The sequence below is a fragment of the Panthera tigris genome, chromosome B3 (genome assembly GCF_018350195.1).
Source record: "Panthera tigris isolate Pti1 chromosome B3, P.tigris_Pti1_mat1.1, whole genome shotgun sequence".
Lineage (NCBI taxonomy): Eukaryota > Metazoa > Chordata > Mammalia > Carnivora > Felidae > Panthera > Panthera tigris.
In genome coordinates, this window is record NC_056665.1 from 46518166 (window position 1) to 46537164 (window position 18999).

Here is an 18999-nt window from a genome sequence, read left to right on the forward strand (position 1 = left end):
AGGAAGCATCCAATATTAGGTAGTATTCAGTGTTGACTGGGGACCTGCTTCTCTGGATAGATAGAAACCGTTCTAGAATTCCAAGGATCTGATTCCTGGAATTAAAACATACATTGTTTTGGTTTTTGTTGACAAAAAGAATTTGCTTCTTGGGTAATACAAATGCATATAAATATTTACTGAGCATCTACCATTTCACTATTCTTTTTCTAGGTCCTGGAGATCAAAAAACAAAGATGACATAGTGACATGGTGTTTATCCTTAAGGAGCCCACAATCTAAGTGGGGGACATGCGTAAAGTATTACAGATCGATGTGATACACAGGCAGAAGTCAGAGAATGATCAGACAACTCTGAAGAGTTTGGGACAGCTTTATCAAGTATTTGAACCGAGGGGTTTTTTGTGATTTTTAAAATATTTATTTATTTTTGAGAGAGAGAGGGAGAGAGACAGAGCACGAGTCGGGGAAGGGGCGGAGAGAAAGGGAGAGACAGAATCCGAAGCAGGCTCCAGGCTCTGAGCTGTCAGCACAGAGCCCAACACGGGGCTCGAACCCATGAACTGTGAGATCACGACCTGAGCCCAAGTCGGGCACTTAACCAACTGAGCCACCCAGGCGCCCCTCGAACTGAGTTTTGAAAGATGACTAAAATTCTAATGTTGTGTCAGGTAAGGAAGGGAGGAAACAGCAGGCTCAGAGATCCTCATTCATAACAATTCGTAGCATTTTTGGTGTGATTTAAGTATAGGGGGGCAAAGGGAGGAACTTAGATCCACAGATTTTGAATGCTTGTGCTCCTCAGTTTATGGCACACTATAAGACACTGGTCTATGTAAGACCAGTCTGGTTTTCTCCACAGGCACACACTCCATTCTATATTTAGATAGGGACATATCCTTGATGGGAAATGTGGTGTTATTTTGTCACTGCTTGTTTCTCATGAATGATATTGTCCTATAGATGTTATTCCTGCTTAGATACATGGTGAGGGATGGCCGGAGAGGAGACCAGAAGTGTTGGTTGGGACCAGATTATGAAGAAACCTACCCCTTGGGGAAGAAGCATGTTTATTTCTTTTGGGACAGTGCAGATGGCCGCTTGAAGGTTATGTAGCAATGCAGGAAGTGACATCAGAGTGCCAGTCTGTTATAGATACCAGTGTCCAGGGCTGAGGGGTGAAGGTGCCAGACTGTGTGGGTTTTGAGTCCCAGTTCTGCCACATGCCTGGCTCTGGGTGAGCTCCTCTATATCTCTGAGCTTCAGCTTCGTCATCTGTAAAACAGGGATAATAATAGTATTGACCTCAGATGATAATGTTGAGTATTAAATGAGTTAATATATGTAAAGTGTCTAGAACAGTGCTGGGAACATAGTAAGCCTTATATGTTAACTTTTGTTATTATTCGCTTGATTGGTTGGGTTTTCAATTCTGACTTTACAGGAAAAGTCCTAATTATATTCTTTTTGCTGCTTTTGGCCTAACTGAACATAGATCGTTCACTTAAAGTTGTAGTCTAGTAGAGTTGTGGATGGTGGGAGGTGGGAACCGGTAATGTTACGAGGAATGGAAAAGCTCTGTACTTAGCATTTAGAGACCTACGTTCAAGTTTTTGCCTTGTACATTATTTGCAGTATAAACTTGCATTTGTAACATGATCCTTCATTTACACATCTAGAAGGAAAATACCTACATCACGGTTATGTTACACAGATTAAATGAAATAGTAAAAATGCGTGGTATACAGTGGTCATCTAATAATGTTAATAAATCTGAATTACTCATCGAATATGTGTTATCCATGTACTTTGGGTTAAAACAAATTCCTCTCCCAGGCTCACTCTCTGCACGTGGTTTTCATATTTACTGTGTGGGGAGGCATGTGTAGATGGGCTGTGTTAGCACAGCTCTTGAAGGACTTACTTATCAGACAATCCTGTCTTTTCAGCTGTGGGTTTACAGAGCCATTGCTTTGTTTCTTCTGCTTTTTTTTTTTTTTTTTTTTTTTTGATGAAGCCCAAGTCCTATTCTCAGAAGGATGTTCTCCTGGCTTCTGTCAGGCAGGTGTAGCTCTTTGGTTGGGTTTCCTGGAGGCACACAAATTACCGGGCTACTGTTTTATAAAGTTGGAACATAAAGTATAGTATCTTTGAAGCATATTCCTAGTGGTTGTTCCATAAATCCTTTTGAATGTTGTTGTCATGTCCTATTATTAGAGCCATTGCTGTGACAGTCCTGCCCTCTGCCATGCTGAACGCTCACTTGAAGGGCGGGCGCTGGTTCTTACTTATTTCTGTCACCCCCAGTGCCTAGCACAGAGCCTGATGAATGGTAGGTGGGTAATGGATGATTGTGACTAAAGGGAGAGCCCACGACTTCAAGGGAGGTAGAGAAAAGATGCCAGCTGCCCTGCACCATGCAGCTCTCCTTCCTGTTCTTCTTTTCTCTCTCTCTTGCCAGCTCCTCCTCCCAATAACCAGTGTCGTGAGTCACTTACCAGCCTTATTCACCATTTTAGAAGATAATACAGTATTTTTTTCATGCTCTCCCCTTTACAAAAATGAAAGGTGACGTGTCTTTATTATAAAGAAATGGCCCCAGCCACTTCTGGAAAAACTCTAATGGTTAATCAGTTACTTTTAATTTAAATATATATGCTTAATGCTGAATTACATTGTAAAACTCCCAGGCTGATTTATGGTCTCAGTCCACCTTAATTAACATCGATTCTAGGAGAATAGTAAATGGGAACGGCCTTCACAATTGAGGCTGAACAATGAACTCTCTGGGTGTTGTCCAATTTGTAACATGATTTACATGGAACAAGCCCTTCCTTTCCCAGGGTTATCCCTTTTTCATCTGGTGTGTAGGACGGGTTATATATAATCCATAGATAGGAGCATTTGCTGTCAAATACTTTTGCTGATTTAGAGCCGGGCCACAAAATGGTCACTATTAATAAAGAAGGAGAAAAAACCCTAATCTGAGGCTTTGCAGGGATTCCAGGTTCTTGCTATGTGTCATCGCTTGTCCAGTCTGTGGCATTTTTACGAAGTGGCCATAATGTAAGTCAGATTAAATGCACAGGATATATACATTTAATCAACAGCCATTGGAGTCTATGGTGCTGGAAGAGTTATAAGAGCCCTGTGAATGCAAATTTATTGCAAAAGAATTCAAGGGGTGGGGGAATGAACGTCTGCTGAATGGTACTACCTGACACGGGACACCAAAAAACTTTCCAGAGTGAGTGATTTAAGTGTAAGGTTTGGCTTGTAAAGCTGCCAGCTGCTTGGTTTCAAAACTTGAAACATTTCCAAAACATTGGATGAGGCACTTTATATGTGCACTAGAGTAAATACTCTGGTTTTACTGCCAATTTAAATGTGCTCAGTTTACAGTAATGAGCTTGTATAGGCATTACCTTGTTTATAGAAAGTGGAACAGGAAGAAATGAACATTAACCATTACCAGTAGCAATTCCCATTGCCTTCTACCACAACACTGATGGCAAGTATAGTTTCTTCCGATTTGGGAATATGTCACAACTGACATTGGTGTGTACTTGGCTTTAATGCCATGTTGCTTCAACAGAGTAACAAATGCTGTAATTCAATGTGACTTTGATAAGGCGGCTCAGACCAGTTGGCTGTTTCTTACTCTTTTCTTAAAACAGATGTCAAGAGCATTCTCAGATATGGAGATCATGGGGCAGTGGGGTAGGTAGGATTGATGATATATAATTGAGTTTGTTTTAGCCAGGTCTGTTCTCTACAAGTGAGTCAGTCATTGGAATGATTTATTTTCTCTTTAAAGAATTATTTGGTGGTTGACACGCTACATGGAAGCAGTGGCCTTTGTCTTTTGGGACGTCTGGAGCAAGTACCCCTTTAGCCCTCTTGTACTCTTGGGATCATATACTGGAGACAGACAGGTATATTTAACCCGAAAGACGTAATGTGCTCATCCTGGAAAAGAAAGAAAATCCAGAAATCTAAGGAGACACTAGCAGGCACTAAGCACCTACTTAGTACAAACTTTTGAGGAAGATAAGGGAAGGGAAGATGGGATGGGAGGGTGTTAACAGGAAGAGTCCATGGAAACCTGCACCTTAAGAGACTCATCCTCTTGAATTCAGCTGTGTTTAGACTAGACTTTTTATAACAAAATTGTCCTTACTGATTGCCTGGGACTCCTTGTCTTTATCTCTGCAATCGTTTGCTTGGCTTTTGAGAACCTTTTGGCCCAAGTACACATACTTAGCATTCCGGATTATGCTACCCAAGAATACCACGATTCCCCTACAGTGTAATCCCCTCTCCACTCCGTGGGCTACTAGCGAAATTCAGGTATTGACCAAAACCACGAACACAAGACGTGTCTGCAAATAGCAGGATTGTGATGACACAAGTCGATGGCTGGGTCTCAAATTGTTCTCCGCCACGGGCTCTGTATGTGTTCTGGCTGGTCTTGCTTTAATGCTTTTTCTAACTGTATTTTCATGTGAAAAAAGGAAAGAAATCTAGTTATCCAGTCTCGAACAGTTCAAAATATTGAACACCTGAATGTTCATAGGAGAGGAGTTCCAGCTCTTTCTATTTTCCCTATCTCAACGTTTTCTTTTCCCACTACCCCCATTTCTCTTCATCATGGTTCCCTTGTCGATTCATTGTTTCTCATTGGGAAATCTGTAAGGCTTATTTTTCTCAGACTCTTCAATTCTAACAACTACATTTTTTAAAAAATATTTGTTCTCTAACACTACTTTTTTCAGTATTTATTTTCCATGTCTTTTCAAAGCTTCTTCTTCCTGTATGCTCTGCCGTCTTTTTCACTCCTTTTAGGCACAGCTCTCTCTAAATGTATCAATTTACAACATTGGGAAGAATCTTTTCTCATGTCTCCCTTCTTTCTGTGAGTGTGACCGGCTTTCTGACCTATGTCCTTTCTGGATTTTCGTGGTTTGGAGGACCTGCGTGCTGGAAGGCACCCTGCTTACTCTGAAGCCAGTCCCGCGGTAGAGGCTGGGGCTGGGTTTCCAGGGCGCTCAATCCCTGGAGCTGCTGCTAGGGTCTGGGGACTCCTGGAGGGAAGGAGAGCAGCTAAACTTGGATTTCTTCCTTTTCTGTCACACTTCCTAAACCATTGTATCAGATAATCTTCAGAGAGGAGCTGAAGTCGAGGAGGAGGGGTAGATCGGGCCAGCTGAATCATCTTATTAGGGATAGAATTTCTTTCCTTTACCTTATCCTTTCCCTACCCTGGGTCATACTCCCTCATTATTTCTTGTTTTCCTGAAGTGTTCTTCTAACATGTCAGCCCACACTGCTATCTCCCTTCTCTGAGGTACACTCCTGCAGTGGTTATCTCTACCATTCATCTTGGCACTAAATCATAGAGTGCCTTACATTATTTAACTTTCCTGAAAGTAATCTTGTCTCTGAAACATAATTATAAGTTCCAGGACAGCAGAGAGCAGAGTACATGTTTTCTGTGGGTTTTCAGTAGAATCTAAAACAACGCGGTGTTTAGAGTAGGCCTTTTGTTTTTTTGGTTTTTTGTTTTTGTTTTTTTTTTTTTAGATTTTATTTTTAAGCAATCTCCATACCCAGTGTGGGGCTTGAACCCACAACCCTGAGATCAAGAATCACATGTTTCACCAACTGAGCCAGTGAGGTGCCCTTAAAATAGGCTTTCAATGAACATTTGGCCGTTTTTTTCCTGCAAAATCAAATTTCTGCTCAGCTCTTCCTTTTTCTGTTAGTTCCACCTTTTTTGTTTTGTTTTGTTTTGTTTTCTATCGAATCTTTTTCTACAGGGGAGGATTGGGAGAGAGTTTTGCAGGTCCCTCAATTTTGTGAAGAGGTTACATTACAACTAAGAGCCATAACTCTTCTTGAGACTCTTTCTTAGAGTATAATTTTTAAAGTCACATAATTTAACGGGTTAATAGTTGCTGCCAGAAGTTGCTGCCCAGGATTTCCACTTCTGGCTGTAAGGTAAGCAATATACTGTAAAGGACCCTTCTGTCGCAGTGCAACCAGATCTTGCATGAACTAATGTGTGTGTATAAATATATGCGTTTAAATTTCATTTCCCAATGATTTATTGATAGTATATTGATCTCGTATCCTGGGACTTTGCTAAATTATACTTTCAGCGTTTTTTTGTAGATTTCTTAGGAATTTCTGGACAGGCAATCATGTCTGAAGAAAAAAAGACAGTATCACTTTATTTTCAACCTTTTTGCCTTTCATTTTTTCTGCTTAATTATACGGTGTGACATGAAATATTATTACAATATGTAATTGAAACGCTATCCATGCATACATTAATTTTAATATATTGATTAATTGAAAGAACAGTGATATTAAAATGAGTTGGGAACAGAAGGAAAATGCAAAAGCTGGGTTTTCTATAAAAGCAAATGCTGCTATTAGTTCTAAGAGTAGTAAAGTAAGCCTCCATCAAACAGCAGCAGAATACACATTCTTCTCAAGTTCATATGGAGCATTCACTAAGATAGACCACATTCTAGACCATAAAACACACTTCAACAAATTTAAAAGAGTAGAAATCATATAAAAAATACTCCCAGACCACAATAGAGTAAAACTATAAATTAATAGCAGAAAACTGGAAAATCCCAAAATGTTTGGAGATTAAAGAACATATTTCTGAATAACACATGAATCAAAGAATAAGTCTCAAGAGAAATTTAAAATGTTTTAAACTAAATGAAAATACAACTTACCAAAATTTGTGGGATGCAGTGAAAATGGTAGAGGAAAATTTACAGCATTGAGTTGCATATACTAGAAAATAAGAAATAATCCAAGTTTCTACCTTAGAAAACTAGAAGAAGAAGAGCTATATAAATCTAAAGCAAGCAGAAGAAAAATAATAAAAAATTATAGCAGAAATCAGTGAAATTGAAAACAGAAAACAATAGAGAATATCACTAAAACCATGGACTGGTTCTTTGAAAAGGTCAATAAAATTGATAAATATCTAGCTTGTCTAACAAAGAGAAAAAGCGAGAAGACATAAATTTTGAATACCGGAAATGAAAGAGGGACCATCAATGGACATTATAAGGATGATAAAGGAATATTGTGAGCAAATCTGTGCCCACAAATTTGATAACTAATGGGCAAATTATCTATCTATCTTTTTTTTTTTTATTTTAAAAAGAGAGCATAGGGGAGAGGGAGAGGGAGAGAGAGAATCTTAAGCAGGCTCCATGCTCAGCATGGAGCCCAGTGCTGGGCTGGATCTCATGACCAGGAGATTATGACCTGAGCCAAAATCAAGAGTCAAACCCTTAACTAACTGAGCCACCCAGATGCTCCAATGGGTCAATTTCTTGAAAGACAGATTTTACCAAAAGTCACACAAGGAGAAATAGATAAATAGCCCTGTATTTATTGAAGAAATTGAACACATAGCTAAAAAACCTTTTTGACAGAGAAAACTCCAAGCCCAGATACTTTTACCGGCAAATTCTATCAAATATTTAAGGACAAAATAATGCTACTTCTACAAAAACTCTTCCAGAAAATCGAAGAGAGGAGAAGAATACTTTCCATCTTACTCTTTGAGACCAGAATTACCCAGATACCAATACCAAAGACACTTTAAAAATACAGAAATTCTTAAAATCTTAACACCTACCAACTTGGCACCCACTCCTGAGATATTCATCACTTGTTGCCCGCCTCTCCATGGTTCTTTTGAAAAGAAATTATCTTGACCCAAACTTGGCCCTTTAATGGCTTCAAACATACGTGGCTTTCTTCTTTATGGTTACATATATTTGGACCCAAGGGTAGTTATTTCATTTACATCTGGAGGTGCTTCAAAAAATGTCCTGAAACCAACCAAGTGCTCTTCTCAGGAGGTTGACCTAAGAGATGCACAAAAAAGGAATAGTTGGTGGTGGGAACCAAGGATGGAAACTCATATTGGCTAACCTTAAATGGGCCCATATAAATTTAAGAAGTCGAATTAGTAATTAGTAACCTTCCAAAAATAAAAGAGCACTGGTCCAGATTTTTTAAAATGTTTGTTATTGAGAGAGAGAGCAAGCAGGGGAGGGGCAAGGAGAGAGGGGGACAGAGGATCTGAAGTGGACTCTGCACTGACAGCAGCGAGCCCAATGTGGGGCTTGAACTCATGAACCTTGAGATCATGACCTGAGTTGAAGTTGGATGTTCACCCACCTGAGCCACCCAGATGCCCCTGGTTCAGATGGTTTTAGTGGTGATTTCTAGCAAACATACCAATTCTGTGTAGTATTTTCCAGAAAATAGAAGCAAAAGGATCACTCCCTAACTCATCTAATATGGCCAGCATTACTGTAATACTAAAACCAGATAAAGACATACAGGAAAGGAAAACTACAGACCAATACCTCTTATTAACATAAATGCAAATACTGTAAAAAATGTTGACACATAAAATCCAACAGTATATTATACACCACAACAAAGTGGTATTTATTCCAGGTATACAAGACTGGTTCAGAATTCAAAAATCATTTATTATGATCTGTCACATCAACAGGCTAATGAAAAAAACTCATACGATAGCATCTGTACATTTAGAATTAGCATTTGACAAAATCCAACACCCATTCATGGTAAAAAAAAAACAAAACAAAACAAAAAAAAAAAACCTCTCCACAAACTAAAAATAAAGGAATTTCCTCAACTGGATGATAAATACCTACATAAAACCTCTTGCTGCCATCATGCTTAATGACAAGAAATTATATAGATGCTTTCTATGAATAGGAACAAGAAACCCCTTTTTGCCACTCCTGTTGAACATTGTGCTGAAAGTCCTACCTAATATAGTAAAACCAGAAAAGGAAATAACATGTATATAGACTGGGAAGGAAGAAATAAAACTGTCTCTGTTCATAAATAACATGATTGTCTAGGTAGAAAATCCCTAAGAATTCAAACACACAAAAAAGAGAAAAAAAACCCTTCTGGAACTAATAAACAATTATAGGATGTAAGGATAATGTACAAAAATCATTTTATATTCACTAATAAAATAGCCTAAAATTTATAAAGATATAAATGAAGACTCTAAGAGATATACTGACAAATCCACAACCAAAGCAAGAGATTTCAACACAGCTTTTTAATTATTGGTAGGACATGCAGATAAAATGTTAATAACAATTCATTTGTTGCATTACTGGTGATGTTAACCTTGATTGCTTGATTAAGGTGCTGTCTGTCAAGTTTCTCTAATAAAGTTTCTATTTTTCCCTTTGTAATTAGGAAGTATCTTGTGGGAATATACTTTGAGACTACATTAACATCCAATTTTTCATTATACTTTTACCCACCAATTTTATCATCCACTGATGATTTTGCCTCCAGCAATTACTACTATGATGTTTGACAAATGGTGATTATCTAATTCCACCATTCCTTCACAACTGTTAGTTGGAATTCTCCTATGAAGCAGAACTTCATCTTATCCCCCCATTTATATATTCATTAAAATAATTTGTATCATTATGGGCTCTTGAGTGCCTTTTTCATTCTATGAGTAATCATTGCTATCATTATTTATTTTGTTGTTTAAATTATGTCAGTATTGGCCATTGGGAGCCTGGTTAGGGAAGAACTATTGATATAGTATTCAAGATTTTTGAAATAGCCTAGAGAAGCTGAAAATCTTCAAGTATTAGAGGTATTTGCTAGTCGGTGTACCAACAAAGTTATCAGTACAGGTTTTTTAAGTGTCATAAGGCTAGGTCTACAAAAAGAATAACCTAGTAAAAATCAAATATTTTAACCTTCAGCATACCAGGAAAAATAGTCATCACATTTACCATCTGGGTCTGTTGGATCCTTTGTATGCTTAAAATTTTAAGTTATTTTATGAAAAATGTACAGCAGTAGTAATAGTGAAACCCACAAAATTAGAACTTAAACATAGCAAACCAAATTATTCTTCCATATTTTCCTGGATATTTAGAGGTATTGGCCAGGAATGGGTAAAGGGCCTTTGAATCTAACTATCTGCTCATCAGCTATCATGTATGAAACAGGAAATATTCATGTCATAAATACTGATTCCAGATTTTAAACATATCTCTAATAGGCTACAGCTTATTGTTACTTCTGGTTCTTGTATGTGCATTTTCACAGTGTAATGCTATTGAAAAGTTTGAGTGCTTATAATTTTGTATTAAAAAGGATGGCTATCTTTGTGTTCCATAATTACAGGATGTTTCCATTTTTAGGTTTTTTTTAAAGTTTGTTTATTTTGAGAGAGAGTACATGGGGTAGGGGCAGAGAGAGAGGGGGAGAGAATCTGAAGCATGCTCTGTGCTGAATGTACAGAGCCCAACACAGGTCTCAATCCCATGAACCCGTGAGTTCATGACCTGAGCCAAAATCGAGAGTCAGATGCTCAATCGATACCCCCGTTTTTAATTTCTAATTTAAATTTCTAATTTAAACGTAGATTAGATTGATCAATGAAAAATTTTATTTCTACATAATATGTGTCCTCTAGTCACCTTTGTGTATACACCTACCTTCAGTATTTGTCCACTTATGAATCATATCAACTAAATTTTTACACACAGATATCATAAAAGATAAAAGAATTATCACATATCCTTTTAGCAAAACAAGGTGGTCCAGGTTCTTGTTGCAAAATACTAAATAATTAACTCTGTCCTATTAAATGACTGAGTTAGAATATCATGTTTTCTTGGTGTATTCATAAATATCTTGTTTGCTCTTTAATTCCTGAGTTTGAGAAAATAGTCCAAACTTTTGCTTCATCAACTTCACCCTCATCAGTAGAGTCTCCAGTGTTTCTCTCTCTTTGCCTTCATCTTCTGACTCATTTACGGTTGTGAAATATCTTTCTCTGTAATCTTCTCTTACTCATGATGGACTGAAATGAAAAATTCTGAGTTCCTAAATGCATTCAATGAAAGCTAAAAAGGATATGACAAAGATGGTGTCACCAGACTTCTTTTATGTGCTTTCAAAAAATGATGCATTAGTTTGGACAACACCATATGAAAACTGAAGGATGATGAAATAGTTGTAATTATTTATTCATTCTATGGCAGTTCCACAATTTTTTGTTTTGTTCTTTTTTAGCATGGTTGGAAATAATTGAGTGATGATGAAGTAACTCCTAGGATGACAAAATAGCAAAAGATCACTAAGGTCCTGTAGTGTATCTTAAATTTATAAGATGATCCATGCACCTAAATGAAAACAGTAAGAGAATGAATGAGTTTTATCCTGTTAAAAAATAAGTAATTTTTCTCTTTGATCTTTGGAAGACCTCTAAGAATCAATAAAGGTCATGAAATCTCAATTCTTACAGATAGAACTCAGTAAAGAAACTTAAAAACTAAAATTGGATTAAAAAGGTTAAGAAGTCTCTGTCAAATTGTGAATAAAGAGAATAAGGCATATTGGCAAGACCCCTCTTCCTTAAACCTGATAATGCTCTAGAAGTGAAACTAATCTCTCAATTTTTGTCCTTTGTTACCTTGGAGGTCATACTGTGTTTCAAAGGAGTGTGCAGATATGATCAACTGTGAACTGTTAGGAAGTTTGTTACATGGAGTGGGAAGAGAACTAGACCAGGAGTCCAAGAACTATAGATCAAATTTAGGCTTGGACATGAACTCGTTTCTTTGGACTGAGCAATCCCGCAGACTCTGATAACACTGGAAGGAGCAGTAGACTAGTCAGAGCCACAACGAGAACCTGCTTCATCAGACTCTTAACCTCCCATCCTCACAACTTTCTCATCTTTGGTAGTGGTAATAAAATTCTGCCATTAAGGTTGTGAATATTTAATGAGTTACTAGAGACTCTAAGACCCTGGAGGGCTGGCACTGCTAGTCCTCTTTGCCTGTCCTAGGTCTAGGACTATCTAAGTACTTATTGAATAAATGAATACATTACATTTAGAAATTGTTTATAAATTGTTGTAAATTATAAAGCATGTTTATAAATCGTACACTTAAAATTTCTACAATTACAAGGCCATTGTGTTTATGCTTGTTACTTTTGAATTAAGTGCTTATGCAGACTTAAGGTCTTTTTTCTCTTTTGTCTTAAAAAGGGGAAACATAGGCTTCATTGTTTTAACAAATCAAGGCAAAATAAAGCTTTGGAATAATCTAGAACTTAGTATTTAGAATTGCAGATCTGTCTTCATTTAGCCTCATCTGTGATTTACTAAAATGGCAGACAATAACAAATCAATTTTTCCTTGTGTTTGTTCTAAATTGACTGATGGCTTCTGACTTCAGAAATTTTCATGGTAATGCTATAAATTTTATAGAGTAAAATATCTTTGTGTATTCTTTGAGCTGTCATAGTCCAAACGTTTTGTTTGGGTTTCTCTCTTTAATATCAATAAAAATTTTTACATTTCTTTGCCTATATTTTCTCCTTTTCTTCAACTCAGTCCTTACAAATCTTCTGAGATACTAACTTGAATATTTTTTTTAACTATAAGTCTCTTTGCCATTTTAATATAATCTCCATTTCCTTTAAAAATTTTTTTTCAACGTTTTTTATTTACTTTTGGGACAGAGAGAGACAGAGCATGAACGGGGGAGGGGCAGAGAGAGAGGGAGACACAGAATCGGAAACAAGCTCCAGGCTCCGAGCCATCAGCCCAGAGCCCGACGCGGGGCTCGAACTCACAGACCGCGAGATCGTGACCTGGCTGAAGTCGGACGCTTAACCAACTGCACCACCCAGGCGCCCCTCTCCATTTCCTTTATAAGGAAACCAAGACTCTTAAGAAATTCTTGAGAGACCAGTTTGAAAGACAGGCCTTTTCCCTTTGCTGAGTCGTGTAGTCTACCCAGCAAAGGGGAAGAAATCTAACTTGGACTTACACACATAACTTGTTTAACTCACCAGTTAGAGTCATTGCACAGTTCAGGATCTGACTATAAATTAAGTGAATGCTTACTTATTTCAGCACCCTTCAAGTTCCCTGTGAAGTTACTTATGCCTCTGAGAGAGAAACTAGGATCTAAAGCGTGATGACTCAGTTTGATCCATGGTATTTACTCCTTTTGGATATTGGCCAGAGTTTGGACAGTCAGTAAATATTTTCTCAGCTTTGTGTATTGTTTGTATGTATGTGAGACTCTGTGCTTCCATCTTTGTTTGACTCCCTCACTGGTTGGCAGGTTCGCTAAAGGTAAGAACTATATTTAATCTTTGGATAAACTTGAGATAAAAATATCATAGAGGAAATTTCTGAATTTGGGGAGAGGCTGGACTGCATACTGTTAAGGGTCTCTTGTAATGCTTCAAATTCTATACTTACGTGCCAACAAACATATAGAACAAATATCACTACCATGGCACTTCCATAATCCTTCACCATTGGTTGGCTTCCTATCACGTGTCTCACCGATCCTCCTCTGTTGTCTACTTCCATAGATTTTTATTAACAATGAGTGGCAGAACTCAGAGAGCGGGAGAGTGTTCCCTGTCTATAATCCAGCCACAGGAGAGCAGGTGTGTGAAGTTCAAGAAGCAGACAAGGTATGTCCTTCTTAGAAAAAGATTCCCTATGAAATAACTGCCTTCAGACAACAGAGCACTAAGCTTATCCTCCCCAGACACCAGCACTGACGTTCATTCATCACCTTTTTCATCGAAGCAGGTGGTTCTTCCTTTATTTGGAGTGTTCTCTCTCCTCAGTTGTGCCTCTTCCTCTCTAACAGGCAGATATAGACAAAGCAGTGCAGGCAGCCCGCCTGGCTTTCTCTCTTGGTTCAGTGTGGAGAAGGATGGACGCTTCAGAAAGAGGCCGTCTGTTGGATAAGCTTGCAGACTTGGTGGAGCGAGACAGGGCAGTTCTTGCAGTAAGTAGCCTAAAAAAACATTAAGTCTTTACCCTAAATTTACTACTCCACTGAAATGTAGATTCCTCAGCCTTTCTGAAAATGTGGTGTGAAGTCAACTTGGGGGACAAGCTGAAGAGAACATAATACACATGAAAAATGAGAGGTGTTTGGCTTTTGGGATCAGATGGGGAGGTGCAAGACTAGCTGAGGGTCTCTTCTTAGTGAATTTTGAAGAACAAAACCATAGCTTCCCATGACTAGAAAGGACGTTCTTGCCTTCCTTTCCAACCTTAGCCCACCCTCAACCGACAAATCAAAACAAAAACAGTTAAGCAGCAGGAGAGTCACCATGAAGCTTAGGGAAAACCAACACCAAATGATTCATTTGAGGATCAAATAGGACTGTTTTTTTACCTCCCCAGAGTTAACCTCTCTTGACTAAAGAGAATCCTTCAGAAGCAGAGGGCCTCTCAGGCACTTCTGCCCCCTTTGTTCTTCTGCCACTTTCTAGAACCAGGGGATAGGAGAGATAGCAGGAGACAGCAACTGTCTTTCGCTAAATCATTTTCTCACATAAGGAGCATCCTCTCTCCTCTCCTAGTGGTTTTTGTATTTGTTTGTTTTTGCTATTTATAAAATAAAAGTCAGTTTCTTAGGGAATACGAACTGCCTGGAAACTGGAACCATTTGGGAATGTCTGTTTTGTGCACCAGGGATCTCCTCCTGGATAACCCACTGTTGATCAGTTAACGTTTAGGGCGTCCTTGTTCAGTCAGGCGTTCAAACCGTGAACACTGTATCCTACCCTTCACGTGGGAAAACAGAGCACAATTGGGCTTGCTCTGGGAGGGGGAAGCCTTATGTCCTTCCTCAGTGTCACTGCTGTCATCATTCTTCCAGCCATCCCCTTCCAGGATCTGTTCATAGTATGGGAACAAAAATGAATCCTTTATGGAGATTATTTGGAACTCTGGCCCCTGTAACATTTACTTCTCTTTAAAAACATTATCTAATCTGGTACTTCAAGGAAGACTGTTCCAGTGAGGTGTTTATGTGTTTTGCAATAAAGGTGTTTGTTCCGGGTAAAGTAGCTCCTTCTCAGATGTTCACGAGACACTGACCTATTAGAGACTCGGAAAAGCCCTAGTCACTATTTCTCAGATTTATTTAAGCCTCAACACTATTTTTCTGGCTAATCTATCAGTATCGTGCAAAACTGAATTCTTTGGAACACTTGGGGGGAAATGCTGGTCTGCAGGCTTATGTCTTCCCTGGATTATGATTTCTTCAAGCGTGAGGACTGTATTTTACTTCTTTTGTGTTCCTGGGACATAAATGGTCAGGTAGAGAGGGCATATAGATTGTCTGTAAGTGTCTGTTTAATTGAGTGAAATCTATACGATATTTACAACATTAGACTAGTGTGTATGTATATATATGTGTACACATATATATATATATACAGACACATATATATATACATATATGTGTACACATACATACATATACACACACACACACACACATACTGCAGTTATATTTTCATGTCATAAAATTCATATGCCATTCTTTTTCGGACATATGCCTCACCGTGATCAGTTCCCTTTTGCCATTACACTTAAATGAGATTTCTGTTTTTAAATACTCCTCAGGCCATGGGAGGAGTGATTTTTAATAAGAGATAGCCTCTGGAATAGATGGGAGCTTCTGACCAGAAAATGAAGTTAATACCTCATCCAAGTAAATATAATTAATCGAAAATAAACATAGGGCTGGCAACCCTCAGGTGAAATTGGCTGTTGTCAACAGCTCATTGGGACCATGTAGGTGGCTCAGATTCTGGTTACTGACTGCACTTCACTCTATACTGTGTGGAGCTTGGCTCTGTGCTGGCTGCCTGGAGAACATAATGCCCATCTCCTGAACATATACGTGTTCTCAAAAGTACTGGGAAATAATTGGATTCCCGTTGGTAAAGGTGAGCCAATGTACAGTGATAAGTGATGGGATCTTTTAAAATGAGTCCTATCTTATATGCACGTGAGTCGCATCAGATCCTTACCCACGTGAGTGGGTATGTTGCCCTGTAAGTGATTGTATTTTTATGTCATCGAATGGAGAATATTTCCATCTTAGTTTTGTCAGCACTCACATCATTTTCACACCAGTATGAATAATAAAGTGTCCTCACAGAGAAGGACATGAGATTATAAACATATGTTTTTGCTTATTTTGAATTCATTAAACTTGTAACACCTTCAATATTTCTCAAGTCTAAATACTCCTTTCTCATTTCAGTGTGTCCATGTGGCTTTTTATGGTTGTTGCTACAATTCAAGCAGTTTAGGAACACCTCATTCAAATAGTAACATTTGTAATCTACAACTGCTCAGTATGTCTATTTTTATTCAATGGAACAGATACTTCACTTTTAATAGGTAATGGTTGTTAACATAAATATTTACCAAAAAGCAGCCCTGAAGTTGTTAAAGTATGAGCTTCCCTAGAGGAGCTCTTGTTTATTTGATGGTAATAAATAAAGTCACTGTGCACGGTGGATATTCCATTTCTCAGCAGGGGTCTTGGCAGCGGTGGAAAACGCTTTATATTCTCATCAGTTGCATAAAGGCCCATGTCCCTGCTCCTCTTTATGGATTCAGATTACTGGTCTAGACTCCAACACATCCCCACGCAGCTCTGATCATTAATATAACAGAAGCTGGTTTGACAGGCAGAACATTTCTTTATCGTTAGTTGAAGAAACGTTGTGTTTATGCATTTGGATAGTGGTTACTGGAGACGCACGGGCACAAAAACATGTGCATACATATTCATTGTGGTTTTTACTAGAGACTGACCTAAACTGGCAGTACTAAAAAATCTTTTCATTTGGGAAATCAGAACTGACCAGGTATGAATCACTATTCGTATTCATTCACATTCTCGCTCTTCCATTTTCCTCTGCTCTAGAGATTATTTTGTGTGTCACTGGAAAGTTCTCTCCATTTCTTTTCGTACAGACCATGGAATCCCTAAATGGTGGCAAACCGTTCTTGCAAGCTTTTTACGTGGATTTGCAGGGGGTCATCAAAACTCTTCGGTACTACGCAGGCTGGGCTGATAAAATTCACGGGATGACCATTCCTGTAGGTAAGTGAAATCTGAGCACATCGAAAGGGAAACCAGAAACACACTCACCATCCAACACAAACAGTAGCCCCATGGAATGCAGATAGGAGCAACTCGTGTCAGAAACCTTACATATGAACCAAACATATTACATCACTAACTCTGACAACGTCCCTGTTTCTGTATGTAGACAGTGTACATATAAGTGCAGGGACAAGCCACTTACGTCACTACAGCAGTCGGCTGAGGCACACGTATGGGTTTGTCTGCTGCTAAGTACTCAGCACTGTGCTACGTTAGGTGCTGGGAGTGTGGAGAGGTATTGGACGCGGGGAAGTCGGGGAAGTTATCAAGGACATTAAGACTTGGTCCTTTCCTTCCTGACCGTGAGATCTACTTATTTGGAAGAGGACACTCTAAATGTTAACAATTGTCTCTTAGAGGAGAGATTGTGGATAACTTATTTCTCTTTTTTATATTTTTCTGTAATAAGCATGAATTACTTTTTCAATCTGTAAACACAACAGCCATCCTTTCTTTTAAGATCCAAGTTAGGAGAGAAAACCAGCGGCACAGAGATCTCTATGGGAGAGTTACAGTTAGGTGCTGAGTTGTGTGGCCTTGCCTGTCAGTGGTGTAGTCCTTTAAAGGAGAGGGCGAATGTGCACACTAAGTCAGTGGACAGGTCCCAATCTGCACGTGAGGTGCCAGCCATCCGAATGCCAGATTGAGAGCTTTCACAGCAAGCCCAAGGTGAAGGCACTATTATAGCATCCTCACTGACAGAGGAAGTAACTGAGGGCTAGTGAAGTTAAGTAGTTTTCCTAATTCACCAGCAAGCAAGCTGGAGAGCCGAAATTCTGACATTAGAGCCTGGTGAATCACTTCACTAGCTGATCCGTTTTCAATACTGGGAAGAAGAGGTAGGACAGGAAAGGGAATGACTGCAGGAGATGTGAGGGTGTTGGTAATGGTGAGCAGACATAAGGACAGGAAATACATCTTCACCAGTGGCTCCTGGTGGCTGCTAAGTACCGTGCCCAGGCCTCTACCTAGGTTTTCTGGAAAACAGCCTGCTTTCCGTGTGCATCCTAGGAAGTGTGGAAAGCAAGGCTGGGCACTTTGGAGTGCCCCCTGAGGCCCTTCTCAGGCCAAGGGGTTGGTTTACCTGGAACGGGGGTGGCCAGCAGATAGTGCGGTGGGCTTAGAGCAGTTCTTCTCAAACTTTGATACACATACGTATCATTTGGGGTCTTTGTCAAATGCAGTTTCTGATGGACTAGGTCTGGGGTGAGACCTGAGGTTCTGCATTCCTAACCAGCTGCCAGGTGATGCCTGTGCGGCTGGTTCTCTGCCTCGAGCAGCAAGGAGAGGGTACAGAGACCGGCACCAGCCAAGTGGCTGTTGGGATGCTTCATTTAGGCATGGGGCAAGAGGAGGAGTCACAGTAAGAGTGGAGAAGGGACAGAGATGAGACTTCAAAGGTCTATTTTAAAATTACCTCCATGATATACAGCAACATGTGGAATGTTAGCCTTTAGAAAATGGGTTTGCAGTTACAGGCACTCTTCCTTGCCACCCATAGGTTTTCTTTGTTCAGTATGGAGAAGATTGCTCTTAGGGAATGTCAGACTCTTGGTTCAGTTTTGTCTGTGAAGATTTTACAGAATTCCTGTTCTCTAGCATTGCTGGCAGGATTTGGGAATGGCCTGAGTGGAGCAGGGTTACTAGGTAGTGTGAGCATATCTGTTGGAGGGCCTGAGAATTACAATTTTTGTTAAAAACAGGACATGTGTCTTCCTTTTTAAGCTGGCCTTTCCTGTTTCAAGGCAGAAATGTAAATTAACAAGACCAAAGGCCCTGGTGTTTTTTTGCATCCCCTCCCCTCGCCGTTTCACTATTAAAACAAAATGTGTTTGGGGCATTTAAATATCTTTTTTAATGACTTATAAATAATCTTAGAAATGAGGTGAAACAGAAGGCTGTA

The 18999-nt window shown here is 39.1% G+C and overlaps 1 protein-coding gene across 8 annotated transcripts in view; it reads left to right on the plus strand.

Moving 5' to 3' along the window:
- Positions 1 to 18999, plus strand: part of ALDH1A2 (aldehyde dehydrogenase 1 family member A2) — a 99985-nt gene that overhangs the window by 23142 nt on the left and 57844 nt on the right. For all 8 annotated transcript variants that reach the window (XM_042988767.1, XM_042988768.1, XM_042988765.1 and 5 more), the window contains 3 exons: positions 13474 to 13578; positions 13761 to 13901; positions 16904 to 17033. In XM_042988767.1, coding sequence (XP_042844701.1) covers positions 13474 to 13578; positions 13761 to 13901; positions 16904 to 17033 — 376 coding nt within the window. The remainder of the gene's footprint in view (positions 1 to 13473; positions 13579 to 13760; positions 13902 to 16903; positions 17034 to 18999) is intronic.